General features: G+C 41.6%; 1 protein-coding gene across 1 annotated transcript in view; it reads right to left on the bottom strand.

The window, feature by feature from the left end:
• The window catches only part of lhfpl6 (LHFPL tetraspan subfamily member 6), a 46,173-nt gene that overhangs the window by 2,333 nt on the left and 20,766 nt on the right, over positions 1-23,074 (bottom strand). The window contains exon 3 of the mRNA XM_052115554.1: positions 655-753. Within this exon, the coding sequence (XP_051971514.1) occupies positions 655-753 (99 nt within the window). The remainder of the gene's footprint in view (positions 1-654; positions 754-23,074) is intronic.

Raw genomic sequence — 23,074 nt, 5'->3', positions numbered from 1 at the left:
AAATAATCCAAAATATTTAGAATACATTACTGATCTTGAGTAATCTAACGGAATACGTTACAAATGACATTTTACAGTATGCATTCCGTAATCTGTAGTGGAATACATTTCAAACGTAACCCTCTCAAAACTGTGCGCAGAATACAGTATGTTTCGGCTTTTAGAACTTTCATTTTATTGGCCACGCCCCACTATAGAATTTCAATTTGCAGAAATTGAACAAAACTTACAAATAATTTCAATGAAACTTCCTCCTCACTGCAAAAAGAGCATTTGTTGAAACCAAGCTGCCAAAACAACTCGTTCTCTACTTCCGTGACATTGTGATGTCACACTGTGGTAGACATTTGCATCTGACTGCCACCACAACAACACATCAATGCCTACTTTACCTCTGTGGCATAGCCAAGGGTGGGCCGGGGTGGGCCCAGGCCCACCCAGAATATTAAACTCAAGTTCAGCTATTAAATTGGACTTTAAAAGGCATTCTCAATTTACTTTTCAATTTCATCCCATTTTAATTTTATTTCCTAATATTTACATTTAAATTACAATTCTGCATCCTATTTGCAACCTCATTTCAAATTGTAATTTAAAAGGCATTTTTAATTCAATTCTGAATGGTGCAAATCCCTGTTTATGTGCACGACATACCAAGATCAAACTGGTCGGAACTGTTGCTGCAGGTCTGTCTGACCTCTTCACTGTCCCACCCTAATGGGTACAGGGCACATCCAGATCCAATCAGTAAACCTGCAAAAAAAAGAGAGACATTAAGAGGACAAATAAAGTGTCGGTGCACAAGAGAAATGTAAGATGACTAAGAGAGCTCACACAGTTTCCTGCTGTGTGAGGAGGAGAGTAATATCTAAAAACAAAAAAAAATTAAAGCCATAAAAAGCAGCACTTCATATTATGTTTCAAAGCTATTATTTGTTTTACTGAAAACAACGCAGATCATTAGCTCATTTTTTTTTCCAAGAGTTGACACAGATACTCCATCATAAACTAATGCAAACACACACCTCTGCACAGATGATAAAACACAAATCTTGTTTTCATCTGAGCTCAAGGCCCAAACAGACATGAAAATATGATAATGAATGCAGCGAGTGCTTATATTTATGAGCAAGTATCTTGGGAATTCTCTTTTATATTTGTAGGAATTCAGCAGAAATAGACAGGCATGTAATTCACACAAGAAAAATAGTAAATTGTGGTTTTATTATGGTATCTCCCATCTACAGGGCACTAAATTCCTGATAAAATGTTTTAAAACAATAAAAACCACAACAACAACAACAACAACAGCGAAAGGATGGTAAACAATATATCCCTTTCATTTAAGCATCTAAACTGATGACTTCTATTATGGTTCATATTGGGTCTTTGCTTCAATGGGTTAAATAACTTAGTTTATGGACAGAGCCATAAAGACTGTAGAACCTTAGAAGCAAATTGTTCACATGTTCCCAAGAAAAGCACCTATGTGATCAGTCTATCAGTCAGTCTATCATTATGTCAAAGCAAACCCCTTTAGAATGATCCAATACCATTCTCTTGGGGTTTATTTTGTAATATTGACAGGCTGACTGTACATTACGACACTTATTACATGGCTACCTACCAAATAAATAAATAAATAAAAGGGCATGAAATATTGATTAGAGTTGAAGTTATTGTGATAAGGGAGAAGAAAGAGATTGCAGTGCGATTCGAGAGACTATTACAGCTAGGAAATTGGTTGCCTGGGACAACCATCAATTATGCAGTTTAACTGTCATCATACAAAAATATTGACTGCAGAATGCTGCAATTAGTCAATCAGAACCAAGTATTCTAGAGTCCCAAGTAATCAAACATGACAACTGGGAAAAATGTGAGCTGAAGTACCCTAAAAACAGTGGGAGCATCCTCAACAAGCGGGAGAGAGTGTGATTTTTCCAGCACAACAGAGCTTCTTAGTTTTCAATCTTACTTATCCTGAATCAAGTACGCATACTATGTGTATGAGGTAATGTACAGTTTGCACTGTGTTGAATTACAATAATTGAGTCAGGTTCTCAGATGTTTTTGTTAATGACAGGACAGAACATTGAACACAAGGTGCACTCCCACAATAACAAGCTAAAGCGCTGGCTGACCTAGGATTGGTTTATTGTTTTGGGAAGAAGCTCCTTCAGATACATGTGTGTATATATATATATATATTAGATATACTGTATTTTGATTGATAGTAAAATCTTTGATTGGTTGAAATATACTAATTATACATACTTTTTATTGAAGTTGTTTTCAATTCATCCATCCATTTGATCCATTAAATTTTATGATACAAAATGCCTTGCACAAGTACTTCTGTAGGATGTGCATGTCAAAATGTTTTTATCTTTAATATTCTTCAGATGCCTCATTTTTCCTCTACATTTCCTCCAAAGCGGGGCTGAAAATGCATTACATTGAGTCAGGCACTTATAAAAATGGCATTCTACAACAGCTCAAAAAGCTTTTTGCAGAAGAATAGAGAGGGAGAGGAAATAAGCTTTTGTGTTATTTCACTCTTCTCTTTCTCAGAAGCAATCCAAAAAGTTTTGATTAGTTTTACTAAATAAGTATCGGTAAGTTAATATTGAGCGAGTTTTTATGTATGTCTGAGTATATGTGTGCACGGAGAAATCAAACGAAAACGAACTCCTGCAGAATGCAGCACAACACTCATTTAGTGACAAAGTTATTTAATCACAGAAAAAGTTAGAAACACTGAAAATCATATAAATGTTATAAGATAAAGTGATGGCTATTCAGACACTAATGAATTTCTTTTTCAAGATTCAGTCAACAAGCATCCCCTAAAAACAATATGTAGTGTTTTTTGTAGTCAGGTTTTGTGTTACAAACAATTTTTCCCTTGGCATTTTGGTAGAAAGTAGTACTAAAAAAACTATACTTGTTGTGTAGAGCATTCCTGTTAAAATGCATACTAACAGTGTCTGCTATAGTCCTGCACTAGCATGCACTAAATTAGAAAGAATACATTACAAAACACAATGTATACTAGGGAACACTACTAAACTAATTTTACTAGATTGTGTGTTTAATAGGTAATGTGCTCTTCTGAAATAAGAATGCAAAGCTAGTATTCAAAAGGTAGTGTGCCCTTCATAGTGTAATATATAACAGATATATGTGTGCACGGAGAAATCAAACGAAAACGACATGACGACATGATCCAAGATGGCGGCGCGGTAGCACGCAGCGGCCACTCCGGATCCACAATGGTGCTATTTTTGTTAAAAAAGCCCGACTTTTGCAACACATGGACATCGGTGCAACCAGTGTTCGTGTCTACCATCGCCAGACACTACTCAAATATAAGACTCATGCAAAAACCAAGCTGCATGATGACCTGCAGGAGGCGCTACGCGTACTCGGCTTGCTGCGGAGACCAGGCCTCCAGCCCTCGGCGTCGCCTGATGCCGGTGGAGAGGACGTCGTAAGCGGTGTGTCGCGAAGCGAAGCGCGGAAAGAGGCGGGGGTCCATGCTAGGCTAAAAACAAACCCTAGCCGGCCGGCTCTCCCGTCTATCCTGCTCTCAAATGTTTGCTCCCTGGACAATAAACTGGACTATATCCGACTCCAGCAGGCTACGCAGCGTGAGTTTAGAGACTGCTGCGTCTTTGTTTTCACGGAGACGTGGCTCAGCGACAGAGTTCCGGATGCCGCCATTCAGCTAGACGGGCTCGCCTCGTTTCGTGCCGACAGAAATACAGCTCTCTGCGGTAAGACTCGCGGTGGTGGCTTGTGTGTTTACATCAACACGGAATGGTGCAAGAACTCTATGCTAGTCTCTAGTTACTGTTCATCGCTGTTGGAGCTTGTGACTGTTAGATGCAGACCTTTTTATCTACCACGGGAATTCACCACTGTTTGCATAACCGGAGTTTACATTCCCCCAGCGCTAACGCTAAGGAAGCGCTCTGTGAACTGTATGGGGCTATGAGCGAACTGCAGAACGCTCACCCCGACGGACTGTTTATTGTCGCCGGAGATTTCAACCATGCAAATCTCAAGACAGTGCTCCCTAAATTCCATCAGTATGTGGACTTTGCAACGAGAGGGGCGAACGCGCTTGATCTTGTTTACACAAACATCCCAGGCGCGTACCGGGCGGAGCCCCGCCCCCACCTCGGCTACTCAGACCACATCTCTGTTATGTTAATTCCAGCATACAGACCGCTCGTCAGACGCACAAAACCGCTTCAGAAGCAGGTGAAAACCTGGCCAGCAGGAGCCATCTCTGCTCTTCAGGACTGTTTTGAGTGTACTGACTGGCACATGTTCAGGGAGGCTGCAACATATGGCGATTCTACCAACTTGGAGGAATACACAGCATCAGTGACCAGCTACATCAGCAAGTGCATTGATGATGTCACTTTCTCCAAGACCATCACCACACGCTCCAACCAGAAGCCGTGGATGACTGCGGAGGTGCGCACGCTGCTGAGGTCCCGAGACTCCGCCTTCAGAGCAGGCGATAAGGCAGCCCTAAGAACAGCTAGGGCCAAACTGTCACGGGCAATCAGAGAGGCAAAGCGTGCACACGCCCAGAGAATCCACAGTCACTTTCAGGACAGCGGTGACACGCGGCGCATGTGGCAGGGCATCCAGGCCATCACCAACTACAGGACAACATCAGTTGCCTGTGACAAAGATGCCTCCCTTCCAGATGCGCTGAACGACTTCTACGCTCGGTTTGAAGTGCAGAACGACGTGATGGCGAAGAGGTCCACCCCTCCTCCCAACGACCAGGTGCTCTGTCTTACCACGGCAGATGTGAGGAAAACTCTACGTAGAGTCAACCCACGGAAGGCTGCTGGACCAGACAACATTCCTGGCAGAGTGCTCAGAGGATGTGCAGACCAGCTAGCAGATGTTCTTACCGACATCTTCAACATCTCTCTGAGCAGCGCCGTCGTTCCAACGTGCTTCAAGGCCACCACCATCATCCCCATGCCAAAGAAGTCTTCAGTGTCCTGCCTCAACGACTACCGTCCCGTCGCACTTACACTCATCATCATGAAGTGCTTCGAGAGGCTCGTCATGAGGCAGATTAAGACCCAGCTGCCCCCCTCACTAGACCCACTGCAGTTTGCGTATCGTTCAAACCGTTCAACAGACGATGCCATCACCACAACCCTCCATCTGGCCCTCACCCACCTAGACAATAAGGACTCATACGTTCGAATGCTGTTCATAGATTTCAGCTCAGCATTCAACACAATCATTCCCCAGCACCTGATTGGAAAGCTGAACCTGCTGGGCCTGGACACCTCCCTCTGCAACTGGATCCTGGACTTCCTGACTGGGAGACCTCAGTCAGTCCGGATCGGGAACAGCATCTCCACCACCACCACACTGAGCACTGGGGCCCCCAGGGCTGTGTGCTCAGTCCACTGCTGTTCACTCTGCTGACTCACGACTGTGCAGCAATGCACAGCTCGAATCACATCATCAAGTTCGCCGATGACACGACCGTGGTGGGTCTCATCAGCAAGAACAACGAGTCAGCATACAGAGAGGAGGTGCAGCGGCTGACGAACTGGTGTAGAGCCAACAACCTGTCCCTGAATGTCGACAAAACAAAAGAGATGGTTGTTGACTTTAGGAGAGCACAAGGTGAACACACTCCGCTGAACATCGACGGCTCCTCTGTGGAGATCGTCAAGAGCACCAAATTTCTTGGTGTTCACCTGGCGGAGAACCTCACCTGGTCCCTCAACACCAGCTCTATCACCAAGAAAGCCCAGCAGCGTCTCTACTTTCTTCGAAGGCTGAGGAAAGCACATCTCCCAACCCCCATCCTCACTACATTCTATAGAGGGACTATTGAGAGCATCCTGAGCAGCTGCATCACTGCCTGGTTTGGGACTTGCACCGTTTCGGACCGCAAAGCCCTGCAGAGGATAGTGAGGACAGCTGAGAAGATCATTGGGGTCTCGCTTCCCTCCATCAAAGACATTTACAAAAAACACTGTATCCGCAAAGCAACCAGCATTGTGGACGACCCCACACACCCCTCACACAAACTCTTTACCCTCCTCCCGTCTGGCAAGAGGTACCGAAGCATTCGGGCCCTCACGGCCAGACTGTGTAACAACTTCTTCCCCCAAGCCATCAGACTTCTCAATACTCAGAGACTGGTTTGACACACACGTGTCCTGAGTTGCACTTTAATAACTGTCACTTTATAACTGTCTGCTACCTCAATAACTGCTATGTGCATAGAACATTATCTCATAGTATGTTATGTTTACATTTTTAGAAACTGTCATCTTTTTGCACTACTGAGTACTGGTCGGCGCTGCACTGTCTATTGTCCTGTTCATTGTCAGTAATTTGTTGTACTGTCCTGTACTTTTTGCACATGTTTGCACGTGCACTTTATATAGGTATATATAGGTAGTTTATATAGGTATTTTATTCCGTTGTGTAGTCTCATGTGGTCCTATGTTGGTCCTTTGTTGTTTTTATGTAGCACCATGGTCCTGGAGGAACGTTGTCTCGTTTTGCTGTGTACTGTACTAACTGTATATGGTTGAAACGACAATAAAAACCACTTGACTCGACTTGACTTGAGATAGTATACACTATGTAGTGTACATTGAGAATAAGTATTCACTTTTGGTAAGAAGTAGCAGCACAAAAATGTGTATATACTTTTTAGAGCGTTCTAGTTGAAGTGCATTCTAGTAGTGCCTCAGTATTCACTAGACTGTGTACACAACAAAAACATACTACAAAACTAGTCTGCACTAAGTAATGTATAATAGGTAGTGTGCTCTACCAAAACAAGCATCCAAAGCTAGTATTCACTAGGTGGTATACACTTCGTAGTGTAATAATATTGGTGGATTACACATCGTAGTATGTACATCAAGAACAAGTATGCACTTTAATACTACTATGCACTAGTTAGTGCTGACAAGGCAGTGTGTACTACAAAAATAAGCATCCACTATTCATCTACTAACACATTCTAAAACTAGTATGCACTAAAACTAGTGGAAGTGGTGTGTGTGTGTGTACGCTAATGTATGTTACAAAATCTTGACAGAGGTGACAGAATGTACTATCACTAATAATGTGGTCATGAGGAGAAATCAGAGACCCCAGTTATTGAGCTCATTTAAATTCACAAAAAAAAACCCCACTTAGACCTAAACATAAACGAGTCCTTTTATAACTTTCTGCTATCAAAGCAACTGCAAGCTTCTCTCTCTTAAACAACTGTAGTTAATGTTCACGACAGCAGATGGTCCACTGTCAACACTACACAGCACTCATGCTGCTAAAAACACCTCAAATGACAGCACCAAGACCGGCTCTTTGATGAAGATACTAGACAGGACAGCTGAGACAACCATCTTATCACTAAGAGTAACACCTCTGCTTGCTACTAACCCAAGCACTTTTCAGCGAGATAGGGGGTTCTCGTGGCTTCTCAAGAGTCTGTTTCCCCAAGGAACAAGGCATGCTGTGAAATGGAGGAAGGGACAGCAGTGCAGTAGCAACAATGCAGATTCAAACTGCCTTCAAACAGCTTTAACTGAACGTGAAATCAAAATCGACTCTATTTACTTTATAAATGCATGTTCAGTCTTGTGAATGTTATTCCAAATGATCCAGCTGCACATAGAAATATGTCACTTCGCATACAAAATTAGCTGCAAATAGGTCACAGGTAGGAGTTTTCTTTATCTTACGAATAATTTGATCTTTACCTCTCACATCAAATCCAAAAGAGCTCATGGATTCAGTAAACATTCTAGCACATAATGATAAGACGGATATCTTATTCCGACAGCATACAAGAGTCTAAAAACATCCCACTTTAGTCTCCACTGCAATCAGCCTCCTCATCCCCTCTGTCTAGTCAAACTCTTATGTCAAAAGACTGGGGGAATTCACATCAAAGGAATATGGAAATGGAGGTCTGCAGATTCTAGTTTTTACCAGTTGTGTGGCAATTCCCTGCCACCACGTTTGATTCCCATGACCGGTTCTCTGGAATTGGGCAGCATAGGAAATAAGTGATACTCTATATAAAGTGCTAGTTCACCCAAAAATAAAAATTCTGGCATCTTTTACTCAACCTCATGATGTTTTAACTACATTCTTTTCTTTCTTGAAATACAAGGAGATCCACAAAGTACCACAAAGTATCATGAATGTACGTCTACTATATTCCAAATCTTCTGAAGTAGGTGCACAAGTCATATTGGCTACATTTATTATATATTTTTTTTACCTTTTGGCTGAATAAATCACTATGTATATACATATATATATATATATATATATATATATATATATATATATATATATATATATATATACAGTATATATACACTCACCTAAAGGATTATTAGGAACGCCTGTTCAATTTGTCATGAATGCAATTATCTATCTAATCAACCAATCACATGGCAGTTGCTTCAATGCAATTATGGGTGTGGTCCTGGTTAAGACAATCTCCTGAACTCCAAACTGAATGTCAGATTGGGAAAGAAAGGTGATTTAAGCAATTTTGAGCGTGGCATGGTTGTTGGTGCCAGACGGGCCGGTCTGAGTATTTCACAATCTGCTCAGTTACTGGGATTTTTACGCACAACCATTTCTAGGGTTTACAAAGAATGGTGTGAAAAGGGAAAAACATCCAGTATGCGGCAGTCCTGTGGGCTGAAAATGCCTTGTTGATGCTAGAGGTCAGAGGAGAATGGGCCGACTGATTCAAGCTGATAGAAGAGCAACTTTGCCTGAAATAACCACTTGTTACAACCGAGGTATGCAGCAAAGCATTTGTGAAGCCACAACACGCACAACCTTGAGGCGGATGGGCTACAACAGCAGAAGACCCCACCGGGTACCGCTCATCTCCACTACAAATAGGAAAAAGAGGCTACAATTTGCAAGAGCTCACCAAAATTGGACAGTTGAAGACTGGAAAAATGTTGCCTGGTCTGATGAGTCTCGATTTCTGTTGAGACATTCAGATGGTAGAGTCAGAATTTGGCGTAAACAGAATGAGAACATGGATCCATCATGCCTTGTTACCACTGTGCAGGCTGGTGGTGGTGGTGTAATGGTGTGGGGGATGTTTTCTTGGCACACTTTAGGCCCCTTAGTGCCAATTGGGCATTGTTTAAATGCCACGGCCTACCTGAGCATTGTTTCTGACCATGTCCATCCCTTTATGGCCACCATGTACCCATCCTCTGATGGCTACTTCCAGCAGGATAATGCACCATGTCACAAAGCTTGAATCATTTCAAATTGGTTTCTTGAACATGACAATGAGTTCACTGTACTAAAATGGCCCCCATAGTCACCAGATCTCAACCCAATAGAGCATCTTTGGGATGTGGTGGAACGGGAGCTTCATGCCCTGGATGTGCATCCCACAAATCTTCATCAACTGCAAGATGCTATCCTATCAATATGGGCCAACATTTCTAAAGAATGCTTTCAGCACCTTGTTGAATCAATGCCACGTAGAATTAAGGCAGTACTGAAGGCTGAAAGGGGTCAAACACAGTATTAGTATGGTGTTCCTAATAATCCTTTAGGTGAGTGTATATATATATATATATATATATATATATATATATATATATATATATATATTGTATGTAAAAGAGAAGCTCAGATATTCTTCCTTAGATATTCACAAGGAGAAAATTATGACATTAGGGTGAGTAAAATATGAAAACAAAATTTACTGAATCAAGGACAGCTGTTGCATTTTACAAAGTATTTTTTTTCTGATATGAAAATACTAATTTTAAAATCAAAATATGTATACAGTAATTGGGGACTTTGGAAGTCATCTACAAGTCTAAAGCTTGTGGAAAGTTTCTTCAGAAATTATCTAGGTTCAAAATTTTGATATTACCACTTATCATCGATCATCTTCTCTTCTGTACCGTTAGGCACTGGGCTGGCAAGAAATGTCAGACACCTAGCACCTCCCTTTGATGTCAACATAAATCTGCCTCTCTTTATTAAAAAGCTTTTGGCAGGCTACCATGGGTTCTGGTTGTGAACAAAACCCAGCTGATTCTCATTTCAACATTGAAAGCCATTATTCCACAAGTGTATTACGCAACCCTGACATAAACGTCATTTTCCAAGAAGGGAGAAAATTATACAGTGCTGGTGGTTCTTATAGGGCTTTGGTATAGTTTATCATAAGAGCTCTTTCATGATCTAAATGTCTGGCTCCCTGCCTGCTCTCTTGCTCTCTCATGCCCACCCACTCACAATCTCTCTATGTTTCGCCGGAAAATACACACTCCAAGTTTGGGAAGGAGGAAGAATAGTGCATTGGCTCAAAGATGAGCCTCCTGGCCTGATCATTTGTTTCAAGATCTCAGATATCTTGGACTGTACAATTACTGGACTAGAAAATACTTTTTCCTATTGATAAAATATTTTCTGCTGATTTGATGATTACAACAATAAATTCACTTAGCTTAGGATCCTAATGCCATAGTCAGTGCAATGTAAGTTTATACAATACAGATTGCAGACCACTGAATGTATTTAAGTTAGCGCTGTGAGTTGATAAAAATGTACTCTAAATTATGACACGATTAATCAATCACAATCGGCGAGGTGGGTATGATTAAACATGTAAATTTTTTACATCATTATTTGTAATAAATTAACAGCACCAATTTAAGTATAAAAATGTTAAGCATATTTTAGTGTTTCTTCTTTTTTCATATCACAACAATCGAAGACTTTCTTAATATTCTAATATTAATAAGTAGTCATATTTTCATATATGCCACTCAATATCATATATTATTCTTCAAATGATGGCATTGATACATATTTCCAAAATTAGCTTTATTCATGTATAACCCCTATAACTTGAGAGTTATTTTTTTGTGACATTTTAGAATTATTCTGTGATTATACAAGGTTAAACTCCAAAACTTTTTTATTAAATAATCGGTCTGTGTTTATTCAGAAGACTGTAATGGCAATTTAAATGATTAAACTCAGCAGCTGCAAAAACAGCCACCGATCAGCAATGCTACTGTGACTGCTCTCTGAGGGAGTGTCAGGTCAGTGAAGAAAGACCATGACAAATGGGTCAAGATGAGGTCTGTGAGTTTAGGTATAGTTCACTCATGTTCTCCTTAGTAAGCACTTCTTAGAGATGATAAGGCTCCAGGCCTGGTGCCATGTCAATCAGCAGAACATACTATTTACTACTGACTCAGGAACCATCATATAAACTTAAGCACTGACATATTTAGTATTAATTAAATATTTTTTGAAAAAACATTTAAAAACTTTTCAAGAGTAACTACATTTTAATAAGCTCATCTTAATTTCAATAATCCTTATTGCTGAGTCAACTCATAAATACAACTTTCAACCCCTAACAAAAAGTGCAATGGTGTTTCCATGGTAAAACATACCATGCAAAAACAATCATGGTAATAACATGGCATTTTAGACACTATTATGATGGCAATACCATTGTTTGTTTGTCAATAACAATAGTTTCGTTTTTGTATTGTAGTATCATGGTATTAAACAATGGCATTACCATCATGGATTTTCCATTAAAAGGTAGTTTCAGTGTCGTGAGATCTGAGGCCATATGTTTTGGACACTCAGGTGAAGAGAGGGGCGGAGCTGTCAACCAATCACCATCTGGTGGTGAGTTGGGTCAGGGGGTGGGAAAAGACTCTGGACAGACCTGGGAAGCCCAAGCGAGTAGTGCGGGTGAACTGGGAACATTTGGAGGAGGTCCCTGTCACACCTCCGGCAAAGCTTTCTAGGGATCCCTGCAGAGGTTGGGGACATTGAACCGGAGTGTGAAATGTTCAAAGCTTCCATTGCCGAAGCCGCGGTTGAGAGCAGCGGCCTCAATGTCTTAGGTGACTGAAGGGGTGGTACCCCTCGAACACCGTGGTGGACACTGGTGGTCAGGGAAGCCGTCCGACTGAAGAAAGAGGCCTTCCGGGATATGTTGTTCCGGAGGTCTCCGAAGGCAGTTGCAAGGTACCGACAGGCCCGAAGGGCTGCAACCTCTGCCGTGAGGGAGGCAAAGCAATGGGTGTGTGAAAATTCGGAAAAGCCATGGAGAAGGACTTCCACACCAAAGTGCTTCTGGAAAACCGTCTGCCACCTTAGGAGGGGGAACGGGGAACCATCCAAGCTGTATACAGCAAAGATGGGATGCTGTTGACCTCAACCGAGGAGGTTAGGTGGAAAGGAACACTTTGAAGAACTCCTAAATCCCAACATGCCCTCTATGCTAGAGGCAGAGCCGGAGGCTGATGGGGATCAGATTAAATTTCCCTGGGGGAGGTCACTGAGGTAGTCAAACTACTCCACAGTGGCAAAGCCCCGGGAATTGATGAGATCCAACCAGAAATGCTGAAAGCTTTGTATGTAGAGGGGGTGTCATGGATGACACGCCTCTTCAAAATTGCGTGGAAGTCTCGGACAGGGCCCAAGGAGTGGCAGAGCAGGGTGGTGGTTCCCCTCTTCAAAAAGGGGGACCAGAGAGTGTGTGCCAACTACAGGGGTATCACACGGGGTTGGTCTCCACCAGGGCTGCTCTTTGTCACCAATTCTGTTTGTGATATTCATGGACAGGATATCGAGGTGTAGGGGGAGGGTGGGGAAGGGGTGCGGATCGGTGGGCTGGAGATCTCATTGCTGCTTTTTGCAGATGATGTGGTCTTCAAGTAATCATCGGCCCATGACCTTCAGCTCTCACTAAATCGTTTGGCAGTCGAGTGTGAAGCGGCTGGAATGAGGATTAGCAAATCTGAATCTGAGCCCTTGTTTAATAAACTGAGGTACTGGCCTAGGAACACCTCGGGGTCCCCCAGTCAGAGCTGGATAATGTGGCTCGAGGTAGGAAAGCTTGGAGCTCCCTGCTGGCTGCTGCCCCCACGACCCGACTTCGGATAAGCGGCTGAAGATGGATGGATGGAGGTAGTTTCATTTTTGTACTACTATGGGATTTACCACTGGCGACCTGTCCAGGGTGTCCCCCGCCTTTCGCCCAATGTTAGCTGGGATAGGCTCCAGCCCCCCGCGACCCTGTACACAGGATAAGCGGTTGACGATGGATGGATGGATGGATGGATATGGGATTTACCATATCTATGTGATATATATTCTTTAAGATAAACAGCACAATGGTTATCTTATTAAGTATGGTATTACCATTGCATACCATCAATAAACCATGGCATCACCACGGTACATTTTGTGCGCTTTGCACGGGACCACTGAATTAAAATAAAAAATAAAAAAATCTGTTCAATTATATGATCAAACACAATGGTTAATAATTTAATTATAGTGCAGTCAAACAATGCTTTAAATAAGTATGGGTTTAGAAACATTAGAAGGCTTAAAATTAACATATTCCTGGCTAATGAAACAGACAACCCTGAAGTAGAGATAGTTCTTGGCTTTAGTCTCACCCATATAGATGAGACACTTAAGAAAATGGAGCCCTAAGGGCTTCATATGACCAAACTCACTCTCCATGTTCTTGTGTTTTCCTTGTCATCAACATTAGTATGTGACATCCTGGCAAGAAGATCTGATCACAGATGGCTCCATTAAAGCAGCATATGGTTGAAGCTCAAACCTGAAATGAAGGGCCTTTTTAAGAATGATGCAAACTTTATATTTAATGGCAGTTTCATGGTAAACATTGTAGGACCAATGCATTGTGTTGAAAAAGGTATACTAACTTTTACTATGTTTTGTTGCGACAATAAAACTGGTACCTGAAGTGGGGAAAATTAGGCATTTATTCTCAATCACACTGATTCTATAAACTATAATTCATTTAGTTTCACATTACCATAGACAACATTGTAATGGGAACACATTACAACCTGGAACTTTTTTAGTTTTCTTAATTTCTGTATTACTTTTTGCCTTCTTAAGTATCATCTAGCATTTTAAATAAGCAGATCTCCTCAAACCCTGAAGAAGATGAATTTGTGTTACTCAATATGTGCTTCTATATGCAGAATTTGATTGGTTGCATCCCAATTTCAGCATCAAAGCACAATGAAGTATTAAAATATTTTTCTTCACAATGTTTGTCCAAAGGTATCTCTCTCTCTCTCTCTGATAAAAAAAAAATACTTAGAGAGAGAGAGAGAGAGATCGATAGAGAGAGAGAGAGAGAGAGAGAGAGAGAGAGAGAGAGAGTGTAACCCGAACACACACACACACAAGACGAGACAGTCACAATGCAAGTCAAAACTGCTTTATTAGATAAAGAACAGGCGAAGGTACAGTAGGGAAAATCCAGAGGGGAGAATGGTCGAGATAAGCGTAGGGTCGAGAGCCGGGAAATCAGGATATTATAAAAGGGCAAATCTACAATAGAGTGGTCAAGGAAAGCAAGGGGTCAAAGCCGGGGTAATCAGAATAAACGTAGCAATCTAACAAGTAGAATAAACAGGGGGAGCTAGGGGAACACTAGTGCTGGCAAAGTGAAGGGGTAACTAAACAATAACCAACAGGAGTGAGACGAATGTGCTGTGGTATTTAAAGAGGTGAGTGCAGGTGTAAACAATGATGTGGTGATTGGGACGAGTGCAGGTGTAATCAATACTCTGGCGATTGGGAGCGGGCATGTGAGCCCGAGGGGAGAGATTGCGTGTGAGCAGGAGAGCTTGAGGAATCAAAATGAGCGTGAAAGCTCACGGGCTCAGAACGAGCGTGCACGTTCGTGGGATCGGGGCGAACCGAAGGGGCGGGGTTCATTACAGAGAGAGAGAGAGAGATGGCTTATCCTCCTTAGTATACGGTGGATATGGTACACCAAATCACATATAAAGCACACACCATGGAAGAGAACTTCTCCAGACCACCCACAAACTCTTGAAAGCAATTTAAGATTGAGAATAAAATAGAGAAAGCTAAGTCATTGTTGTCCTAAGCTGTACATAGGCCAGGCATTTTCAGAGAAGGAGCACAAAGCTTTGGTGTTTTGGAAACGGGTTATGATTTGAAGTGCTTCTAGAGTCCTACTTTCAACAGCCAAATTATTTCACTTGAACTACACTTTTTCAAGCCAATGTACTCCTTTTCTTTTTAACCCCAGAGCGAATAGGAGGTTTATTTGATTTAGTTGAAGTCAACATTGAAAACATCTGGATACAGTTATGACAGAGTACATTCCCACACATAGGAGTGGACGTCATTCGAGAATCAGCAGGAGAGAGCTGAGAAAGTGTTCTGATGGGAGGAACCTTCCCACAACAGATTATCCATAACAGATGCTAAATGACAGTTGATATGTTATGGGGAAAAGAACAGTGTTCCATTGTTCTATGAGAAGCGCTACAATTGTGTCATAAAACATTTCATGAAGTGATTAAGAGAATATCCGAGCCATGCTGAAAGTAAGAGCTGAAAATAATTTTGATTCATTATTAATGAAGCTACAATTATACCTATGACTTGTAAGAGTTATGGAGATTTCAATTAAACTCAGTTTAACACCAAATGATCCACCAGCAAATTTGATGGGTGAATGAATTTTCACAAAGCAAAGGGTGGTGGAAAAAAGCCCTGCGTTCAAGAGGAACAATAGATTGAATAACTTTGGGCATGAATGCAGGGTTTGGTCATAATAAAACCCCTGCATCCCTTGGCATAATCTGCATACATGCAAAAGATACAGAAAGTGCGTGTATCTCACTGACTAATTTTGTTGAAGCCAATGCTAACAATAGTGCCATATTGAATGACAATATCTTAAAATAAAATTTTGTCCAATGGCTCAAATGTAGGCCCTGAAATAGCATCAAGCATCATCGCTAAGTCCCATTATGTAGAAAGCGTTTAGAAACAGAGAGAGCACGATGCGCACCCTTCAAGAAGCGGCACACTAAAGAGTGCTGCCCTACTGTATTACTACCATAGCCTATGACATGCTGATATAGCAGCCCGAAACACTTTTATGGTTGAGAATGCTTTCTCCTTATCTATCAATTCTTGTAGAAATTATAGAATAACTGCCACTGAGCACTGAAAGGGAATCTCTTGTTTATCTGCACACCAACGCTCAAACACACCCCCCTACAGAGATCTAGTATATGATGCTCTAGCATTCTGTATAGTCCTAAAAACATTATGGGGCAACCAAGTTCTGTTCAAATTGAACCACTCACAGGCCAGGCCCACAGTCCAAGGCACTCTGAATGAGGATGAAAAATCTCCCCCTGTGCTTGCGACAAAAGGTCTCTCCGCAGTGGAAGGGGCCACGGCAGTTTATATAGCATATATATGATCTCCGCCAGCCAATTCTTCCCCGGCCAGCGCGGAGCTATTAATATAATTCTCAGTCCCTTCTCTCTCACTCTGGAGAGGGTTGGCAATTCAATGCTACCAGCAGGAAGGCTTTAAGGAGAGTCCGAGGCCATTCATGTGGCAGCGCATCTTTTCCCAGCGATGCGATCTGATCCTTTAGAGAGAAGAACAGAGGGCACTGAGAATTCTTGTAACAAGTACCCGTTTTCCCTTAAAAGAGGAAGTGGCGAGCCAGGTGAATTCTCCATTCTCCGTATTTTATTCAGTTTCTTTTTACACTTTTCAGTGCTGACAACAAAACTACACACACACACACACACACACACACACACACACACACACACACACACACACACACACACACATACACACATACACACACACTGGCGTGTGTCACTGTCCTTCTCTGTAGCTCTCAGCTCTCTTTTATTTCTATGTCACCTCACAACAACACAGAACAGCTGTTAGTAAAATTGCCATAGAAGTTACTCCTTACCGCTCTCATCTTCTGGTCTCGCTCTCCATTCACAGCTTGACCACATCCGACTCGAACCCTCTGGAGGCTTGCGGGACCTCTCAAACTGCAAATAATAGGGGCTTGAGCCACTTATCCCAATAAGAGCATCATCATGAAAAAAATTACGAATCGTGTTCTCAATCGTTTGACCAGTCCATCTGTCTGAGGATGGTACACACCAGTACAAATCGATTTAATCCCCAGTAATTCGTAAAGTTTGCGGATAGTGCAAGACATAAAAGCAGTGCCTTGATGTCACGGTTCATCGATCCATGTGTTCATTCCGTCATCTGTTGGTGTGTTTATAGGTGTGTGGGTGTGTGTGTGTGTAGTGCTCGTTTGTTGCTTAGCACCAGCTGATTACTCCACTGCCGTCAGCTGCTACTAATCACTACTGCTTGTTAGCTGCCTTTATCTAGCTGGTAATTGTCATGCATGGTGTCGGTTCGTTATTCATGTTTGTATTCTGTTACCCAGTTCCTGTGTCCTTGTTCCTTGTGGGCGCCACCCGTTTTGCTCCTCACCTCCAGTCTTCTGTGGGATCGTCTGGGAGATTGGATCCTGCCGCTGACTTGTGTTCGCGCTATATTCCAGTCCTGTTTACCTCTTTTCTAGATTGTTACTTCTAGGTCGCCCGCCTGTAACGCTGCGTTTTGAGTTTCTCCCTGTGCTATCCGTCTCTAATAAACTGTTCACTTGCACTTGGACTCGTGACTGATCATTGTGACACTTGATCAGTGAGGATCTCTTTTGGGAGATAATTCTGAAGAGTGTCTTTGCAACACACCACGCCGAGATTTTTTGGAGTGGAACTGCTTCTGGATATCGCATTGCGTAATCCACCAGGACTAAAGCAAAGCAATGTCCATGTGCTGACTGTTCTAATGGCCTGATGAGGTCCATACCAATTCTTTTGAAGCAAACCCCAAACAGTGGTAGATGGCGCAATGGTGGTTTTGGGTTGGCCGGTGGATTTACCAGTTGACATTCGCGGCATGTTGCACACCACCTACGAACATCCCAGCGAATGCCCGGCGAGTAGAACCAGGCCATGAGTCAGTTTTGTGTTATATCTTGCCCTAAGTGGCCTGCCATCAGATTATGATGAGCTGCCTGGAATAACATTTCCTGACGGCTCTTTGGTACCAAAAACTGGGTTGTACCTTCCTTTGTCTGAGGGTTCTGCCTCTCCCGAAACAACCGGTCTTTTATAACTGAGAAATACGGGAATGAGAGAGTAACCGCCACATTCCCTAGGGGAATCCCTCTCAAGGGCGGGAGAGTCGAGCCCTACTCCTCCCTTGCATCATCTTGATGAGGAGCTGACATGGATGACCCCCTGCACCGCCTCCCCAGCCAGCATGCTGCATACCCCACACATATTATTCTGTTGCAGGGCCCATCCACACACATTCCCTTCAATAATGTTTGGAACGCTGGCCAATTGGTACCCAAGATTAGTGGATGGGTGAGGCCCTGGAATTGAATTGTGACAACCACTAAAGGCTATTCATGCACATCCCCATGTACACATCGCACGCTCACCCTCCGTGATGCATCTAAAGCCTCATCTTGAACCAAGCATTGGTGTATTGAGGTTTTATTACATTCTGAATCCACTTGAATACTCACTGGTATCTGGTACGTCCCTGCTCGATTGGGGGCAGCCTGTGGCACATCAAGGACCCTTACCTCCATCACCTGGAATTGGTCCTAAAAATGTCTGGGTTCCCCACAGCACCAACAGACTTGCCCAGGCTTTCACCCCTGCAACCCTGGCAGCGGAGTCACCAACCTGCGGGGGAGGCAAGATTGAGAGAGAGAGGAAGCTGGCGAGTTAAGGAAACCCAGAGAATGGGGTGCCAGATTTGGTGGAATGCCACCCCAGGAAAAGGGGAAGAGGAGGGGAAAGGGCGAGATGAGAGAATAGAGAGAGTGAGAGAAGGGGGCTCGCCAGCCCCTGGATATGGTGCCAAATGGTCCTCAGTAGGGCTGAACGATTAATCAAATCGCAATCATGATTTTAAATGTTGCGATTAACTAATCGCAAAAGGCTGCTATGTGGATGCGATATGAAAAATATGCAGCAAGTCTGTCCCAGAGCAAAAGCATGACTGCCCTCTTTGTGTGGCAGTCTTACTAACCAATTGAGTGAGCGCAACTCCATTCTCCCCAATCAACACTGCCCTAGCCAACTGCGTAAACGGCCACTATTAAAAAACAAGCAGGAAAGCGCAATGAGTGGGATTATGGCGTCTGCAGAGTCAGAGCGATCATTAGGCGAAATAATACCAAAGAAAAACAGCACTTCGGTAATATGTGATTTTTCGGCTTCAAAGTGACAGACACAGAACAAAAAAAGCTAATTTACAAGAGCTGTCGTGGAATTGTTGCCACAACACTTGGGAATAGAACAAACCTCTACCAGCACTTGAAAAAGCACCACAGGCTAAAAAAGTCGACTGAAAGTACTGCCAGTGACACTCAGTCTAGTAACAAGCAACAGCAAAGTTGTTTGCAGCTGTTACACCATATGAAAGACCTCACGAAGGCACCAGGAGATAACTAATGCCATAACCCACTACCTCGCTAAAGACATAGTGCCTTTTAATGCAGTGATCAAAGAGCGGTTTAAAAATCTCATCCGAACGCTGGATAGAAGATATACAATTCCCTCTCACACATATTTTAGCCGAGTTGCAATCCCACAGCTGTACATTGAATGTAGGAATAAAGTTGAGACGGAATTGACACACGTGGAATATTACATCACAATAACAGACTTGTGGTCAAGCAGGACGACCGAACCGTGTCTTAGTCTTACTGTGCACATTATCAATGATGACTTCGAGCTGAAGACTTGCTGTTTGCAAACTGAATACTTCCCTGTAGACCAAACGGGACAGAATATTGCCCATGGACTAAGGGAGTGTTTATCCAGTTGGCATCTGAACGAAGAGAGACAGACGTGCATAACCACTGATAATGCAGCAAAGGTTGTCAAAGCTGTGGAGTTAAACGAATGGACCAGACTTCAGAGTTTTGGCCACAGGCTGCATCTTGCCATTGGTAAGTAAGCCTCTCCTTATGGGTGTGTTGTTAGTTGCAATATGCTTGTTTATAATCTTTAAGTGTTGCTTTTGTCTTTTAGATGTTATTGTTTGAATATAATCACTTTGAGATGAATTGTTTGTATAACTTAATTACCTGCTTTATGATTTATATTTCACTTATTGTTAATTGCATTGCTTTCTTATTGCAATACACGGAAGGGGCATATCCCATAGTGAGAAACCGAAACATATGCTTGAAAGAGAATGCTACAATTGCTTACAGCACCTTTAAGTATTTACAATTTAACAGTCCTAAAATTTTCCTAAAATAGGCTGCAATTATTTTCATCCTCTTTTTATTCTTATTCTGGGGTGAAATTTAATCTGGACATGTTTTCGTGAGATTCACCAAGGTACGTGTAGTTGACATGAATAACATTTAATATTTTAGAAATAGCAAATTACATAAAATAACAATTTGTCACTGCTTTAAATTTCGTATCAACTACTAAATACTGTACTTGACTCTGAAATCGTACATAGGGCAGCAAGCTTCTGTCATTAATTAAGAACATGACTGACATAAAAGACTGCTATACATCCAGCATCTTAACCCTTAAAGCAAGTACATTTTAATTCAATTAAATGTTATGGTCACTGCCTTATATTCAGCTAAAATGGAATTTTAAGAGCTAATGTGTAAGGTTTTTGCCATGTTTCAAAAGCCTGTACCCTTTTAATATCTTCCCTTTTTCAACACATGATTTAAAAAAGAAAAAGTCTTTGATCGTGGAAGAGCAGTGGAGCAGAAATCTGAAGGGAAAAGAGAAAGTAGTAACATCAAAGAAGGCTATGGAAAACATGTAAAGGTGGAGATGAGTGTGTGAAAAATCACATGAAAAATGTTCCAATGACAAATGTCACTGTGAAATGAAGTTCCACATTAGGAGCAGGAGGAGTAATTTACTCTTTATCAGAACAATTAAATCTATTACAGACTAAGAGAAAAAAAGAGAAATCAAAGTCACTGCCTGGGAGAGATGCATCACAAGTAGAGTCTTCATTGCTTCGTAGAGAGGAAAGAAAATCCTTGTTAAGCTCCCAAAACAAAAACCCCAAAACAATTTCTCTTTCATTTTCTCCTTCCCCCGTGTAATATTCATGTTATTTGTTTGATACTCATATCATAAGACAAAAACTCACTCATAAAATGCAATAAAGGATTAAGAAGGTACCTTGTGGCCCTCTGCTTAAAATAAAGCAAAAGGCCATGACAGGCCATGCATTTCAGTAATAAGATCTGAGGCACAACGTGGGAAAATCAAGCAAAAACTCCATGGTAAAATTACAGTGATGCACAGACCAAGGTAGCATATTGCTTTTACAAAACAGTAGCAATATCCACTGTTTTATTGTTTTTATAAATAATAATAATACTAATAATAACAATTGGACAATTATTCTACAAAATAGTTTATAGTCTAAAGGCAGGCACACAATTTATACTGGTAAGTATTTATGGGACGTTTTAATCCAAATCAGCAAATACAGTTGGATAAAATTATAGAAATCTACGTCATGTTTATGCATCATCCATAGGGAATTTACAAGTGTGATATATTATCAGCCTTTTTGAATTTTAAAAATGTTGCATGGCCTAAAGTTTACTAAGCTAAAAAAGATTTTTTACTATAACCCACCTTTTTTGTTTTCTCCAATGTGAACAGAGAAGTTTGTAATTTTTCGTCTTTAAGTCTTTTTATTTCCACAATAAATATTTGCTTGAGGTAGCTCATTATTACTGTATAATAATACCTCTTCCACACGTTTATTCTCAACATCTGTAATTTTCTGTATTTGTGATCAGTCTTATTATAGGCCTGTTTGACAAAATCCATCTTTCCTGTAAATGTTAGCCTATGCTCATGACGGAGTGGTATTGGAGCAATGAAAATGCTGATGTCCCAACTTTCAGAGAGAGAAAATAATGCTCATCTGTGGTGGGCAAATTTCGCCGTTTTGCTTCTATTCTGCAACACTCCCGTAACGTGAGTCACGTTCACTGATCGGGACGATTGGGACAACAGTCGGCTATGATGCATTCATATCGTACAGTCTTTCAAGCAACAATCTTAAAGGACTATTATAAATCGTACAGTGTGCACCCGCCTTAACTGTGTGCTGCCAAGCAATTTTTTAACTTCATGCATTAATATATAATGTGTGGTGGTCAGACAGGTGTGCTTATTGTCATTTTACAAATTGAACGTGGCTCGTCCAAACAAACTTACGAGTCTGAACTATTTGTTTCATAAAAAAAAAATTCAGATCCGGTTCCTGAAGTCAGATCAGAAACTAGTGGTAAACAGTCTCAGGCAACAAAGGTTTCCATTAGAACAGGGGAAAAAACATTAGTGAACAGGAACAGCAACTTCAAAGACATGCCAAAGGGTGGAGAGACAAATGGAGAGCGAGAGAAGAAAAATTAATATTTATGGGAAATAGTGATAGATGTCAAGAGGCGATTAATTAACCATCCTTCTTGGGGGGTATTAATATTAAAATGAGATGTAAGGGGAAAGGGAGTTCAGTGCAGAATGTCACATGCTAAGGACTACTCTCCTTCAGAAATAAATTTGTTCTGAAGTTACTATGCAATGGTGTGTTTGGTGGTTTCCAGTGCATTGCTATGTGGTTGATATGGTGTTCTGAGTGATTTTTAACACTTACTATGCTGTTTCTAGGGTGCTCTGGGTGGTTGAAATTGAAGATTGAAATGACTAAAGGCCCCTCCATCAACATAATATATGTTTGTTTGTTTTTTTGTGTTCTGTTTTTTATTGTCCAGTGGATGAATGTCATGAGTTGATGTTTGAGGTATGCTTGCAGCAAAAACTGTGTAGGATGAATAAGTTACATGCCAAAGTTTAATTATGAACAATAATAATAGCAGCACTAAAAAGAGATAAAAAAAAATGCACACACCCGTACTGTCAAATATCACAGAACATTCTAAGAACAAGTAATGCAAAAACTGGCAGCAAATGAAACCTCGGGCTCTATTTTTGTGGCCGCGCTAGGCGCAGAGCTACACGCAACGACGCTTATCAAATTTCCGTGAGAG

The sequence above is a fragment of the Xyrauchen texanus genome, chromosome 43 (genome assembly GCF_025860055.1).
Source record: "Xyrauchen texanus isolate HMW12.3.18 chromosome 43, RBS_HiC_50CHRs, whole genome shotgun sequence".
In the NCBI taxonomy this organism is placed as follows: domain Eukaryota; kingdom Metazoa; phylum Chordata; class Actinopteri; order Cypriniformes; family Catostomidae; genus Xyrauchen; species Xyrauchen texanus.
Note: the sequence above shows the minus strand (reverse complement) of the source record. Positions and strands in the feature narration are given on the sequence as shown.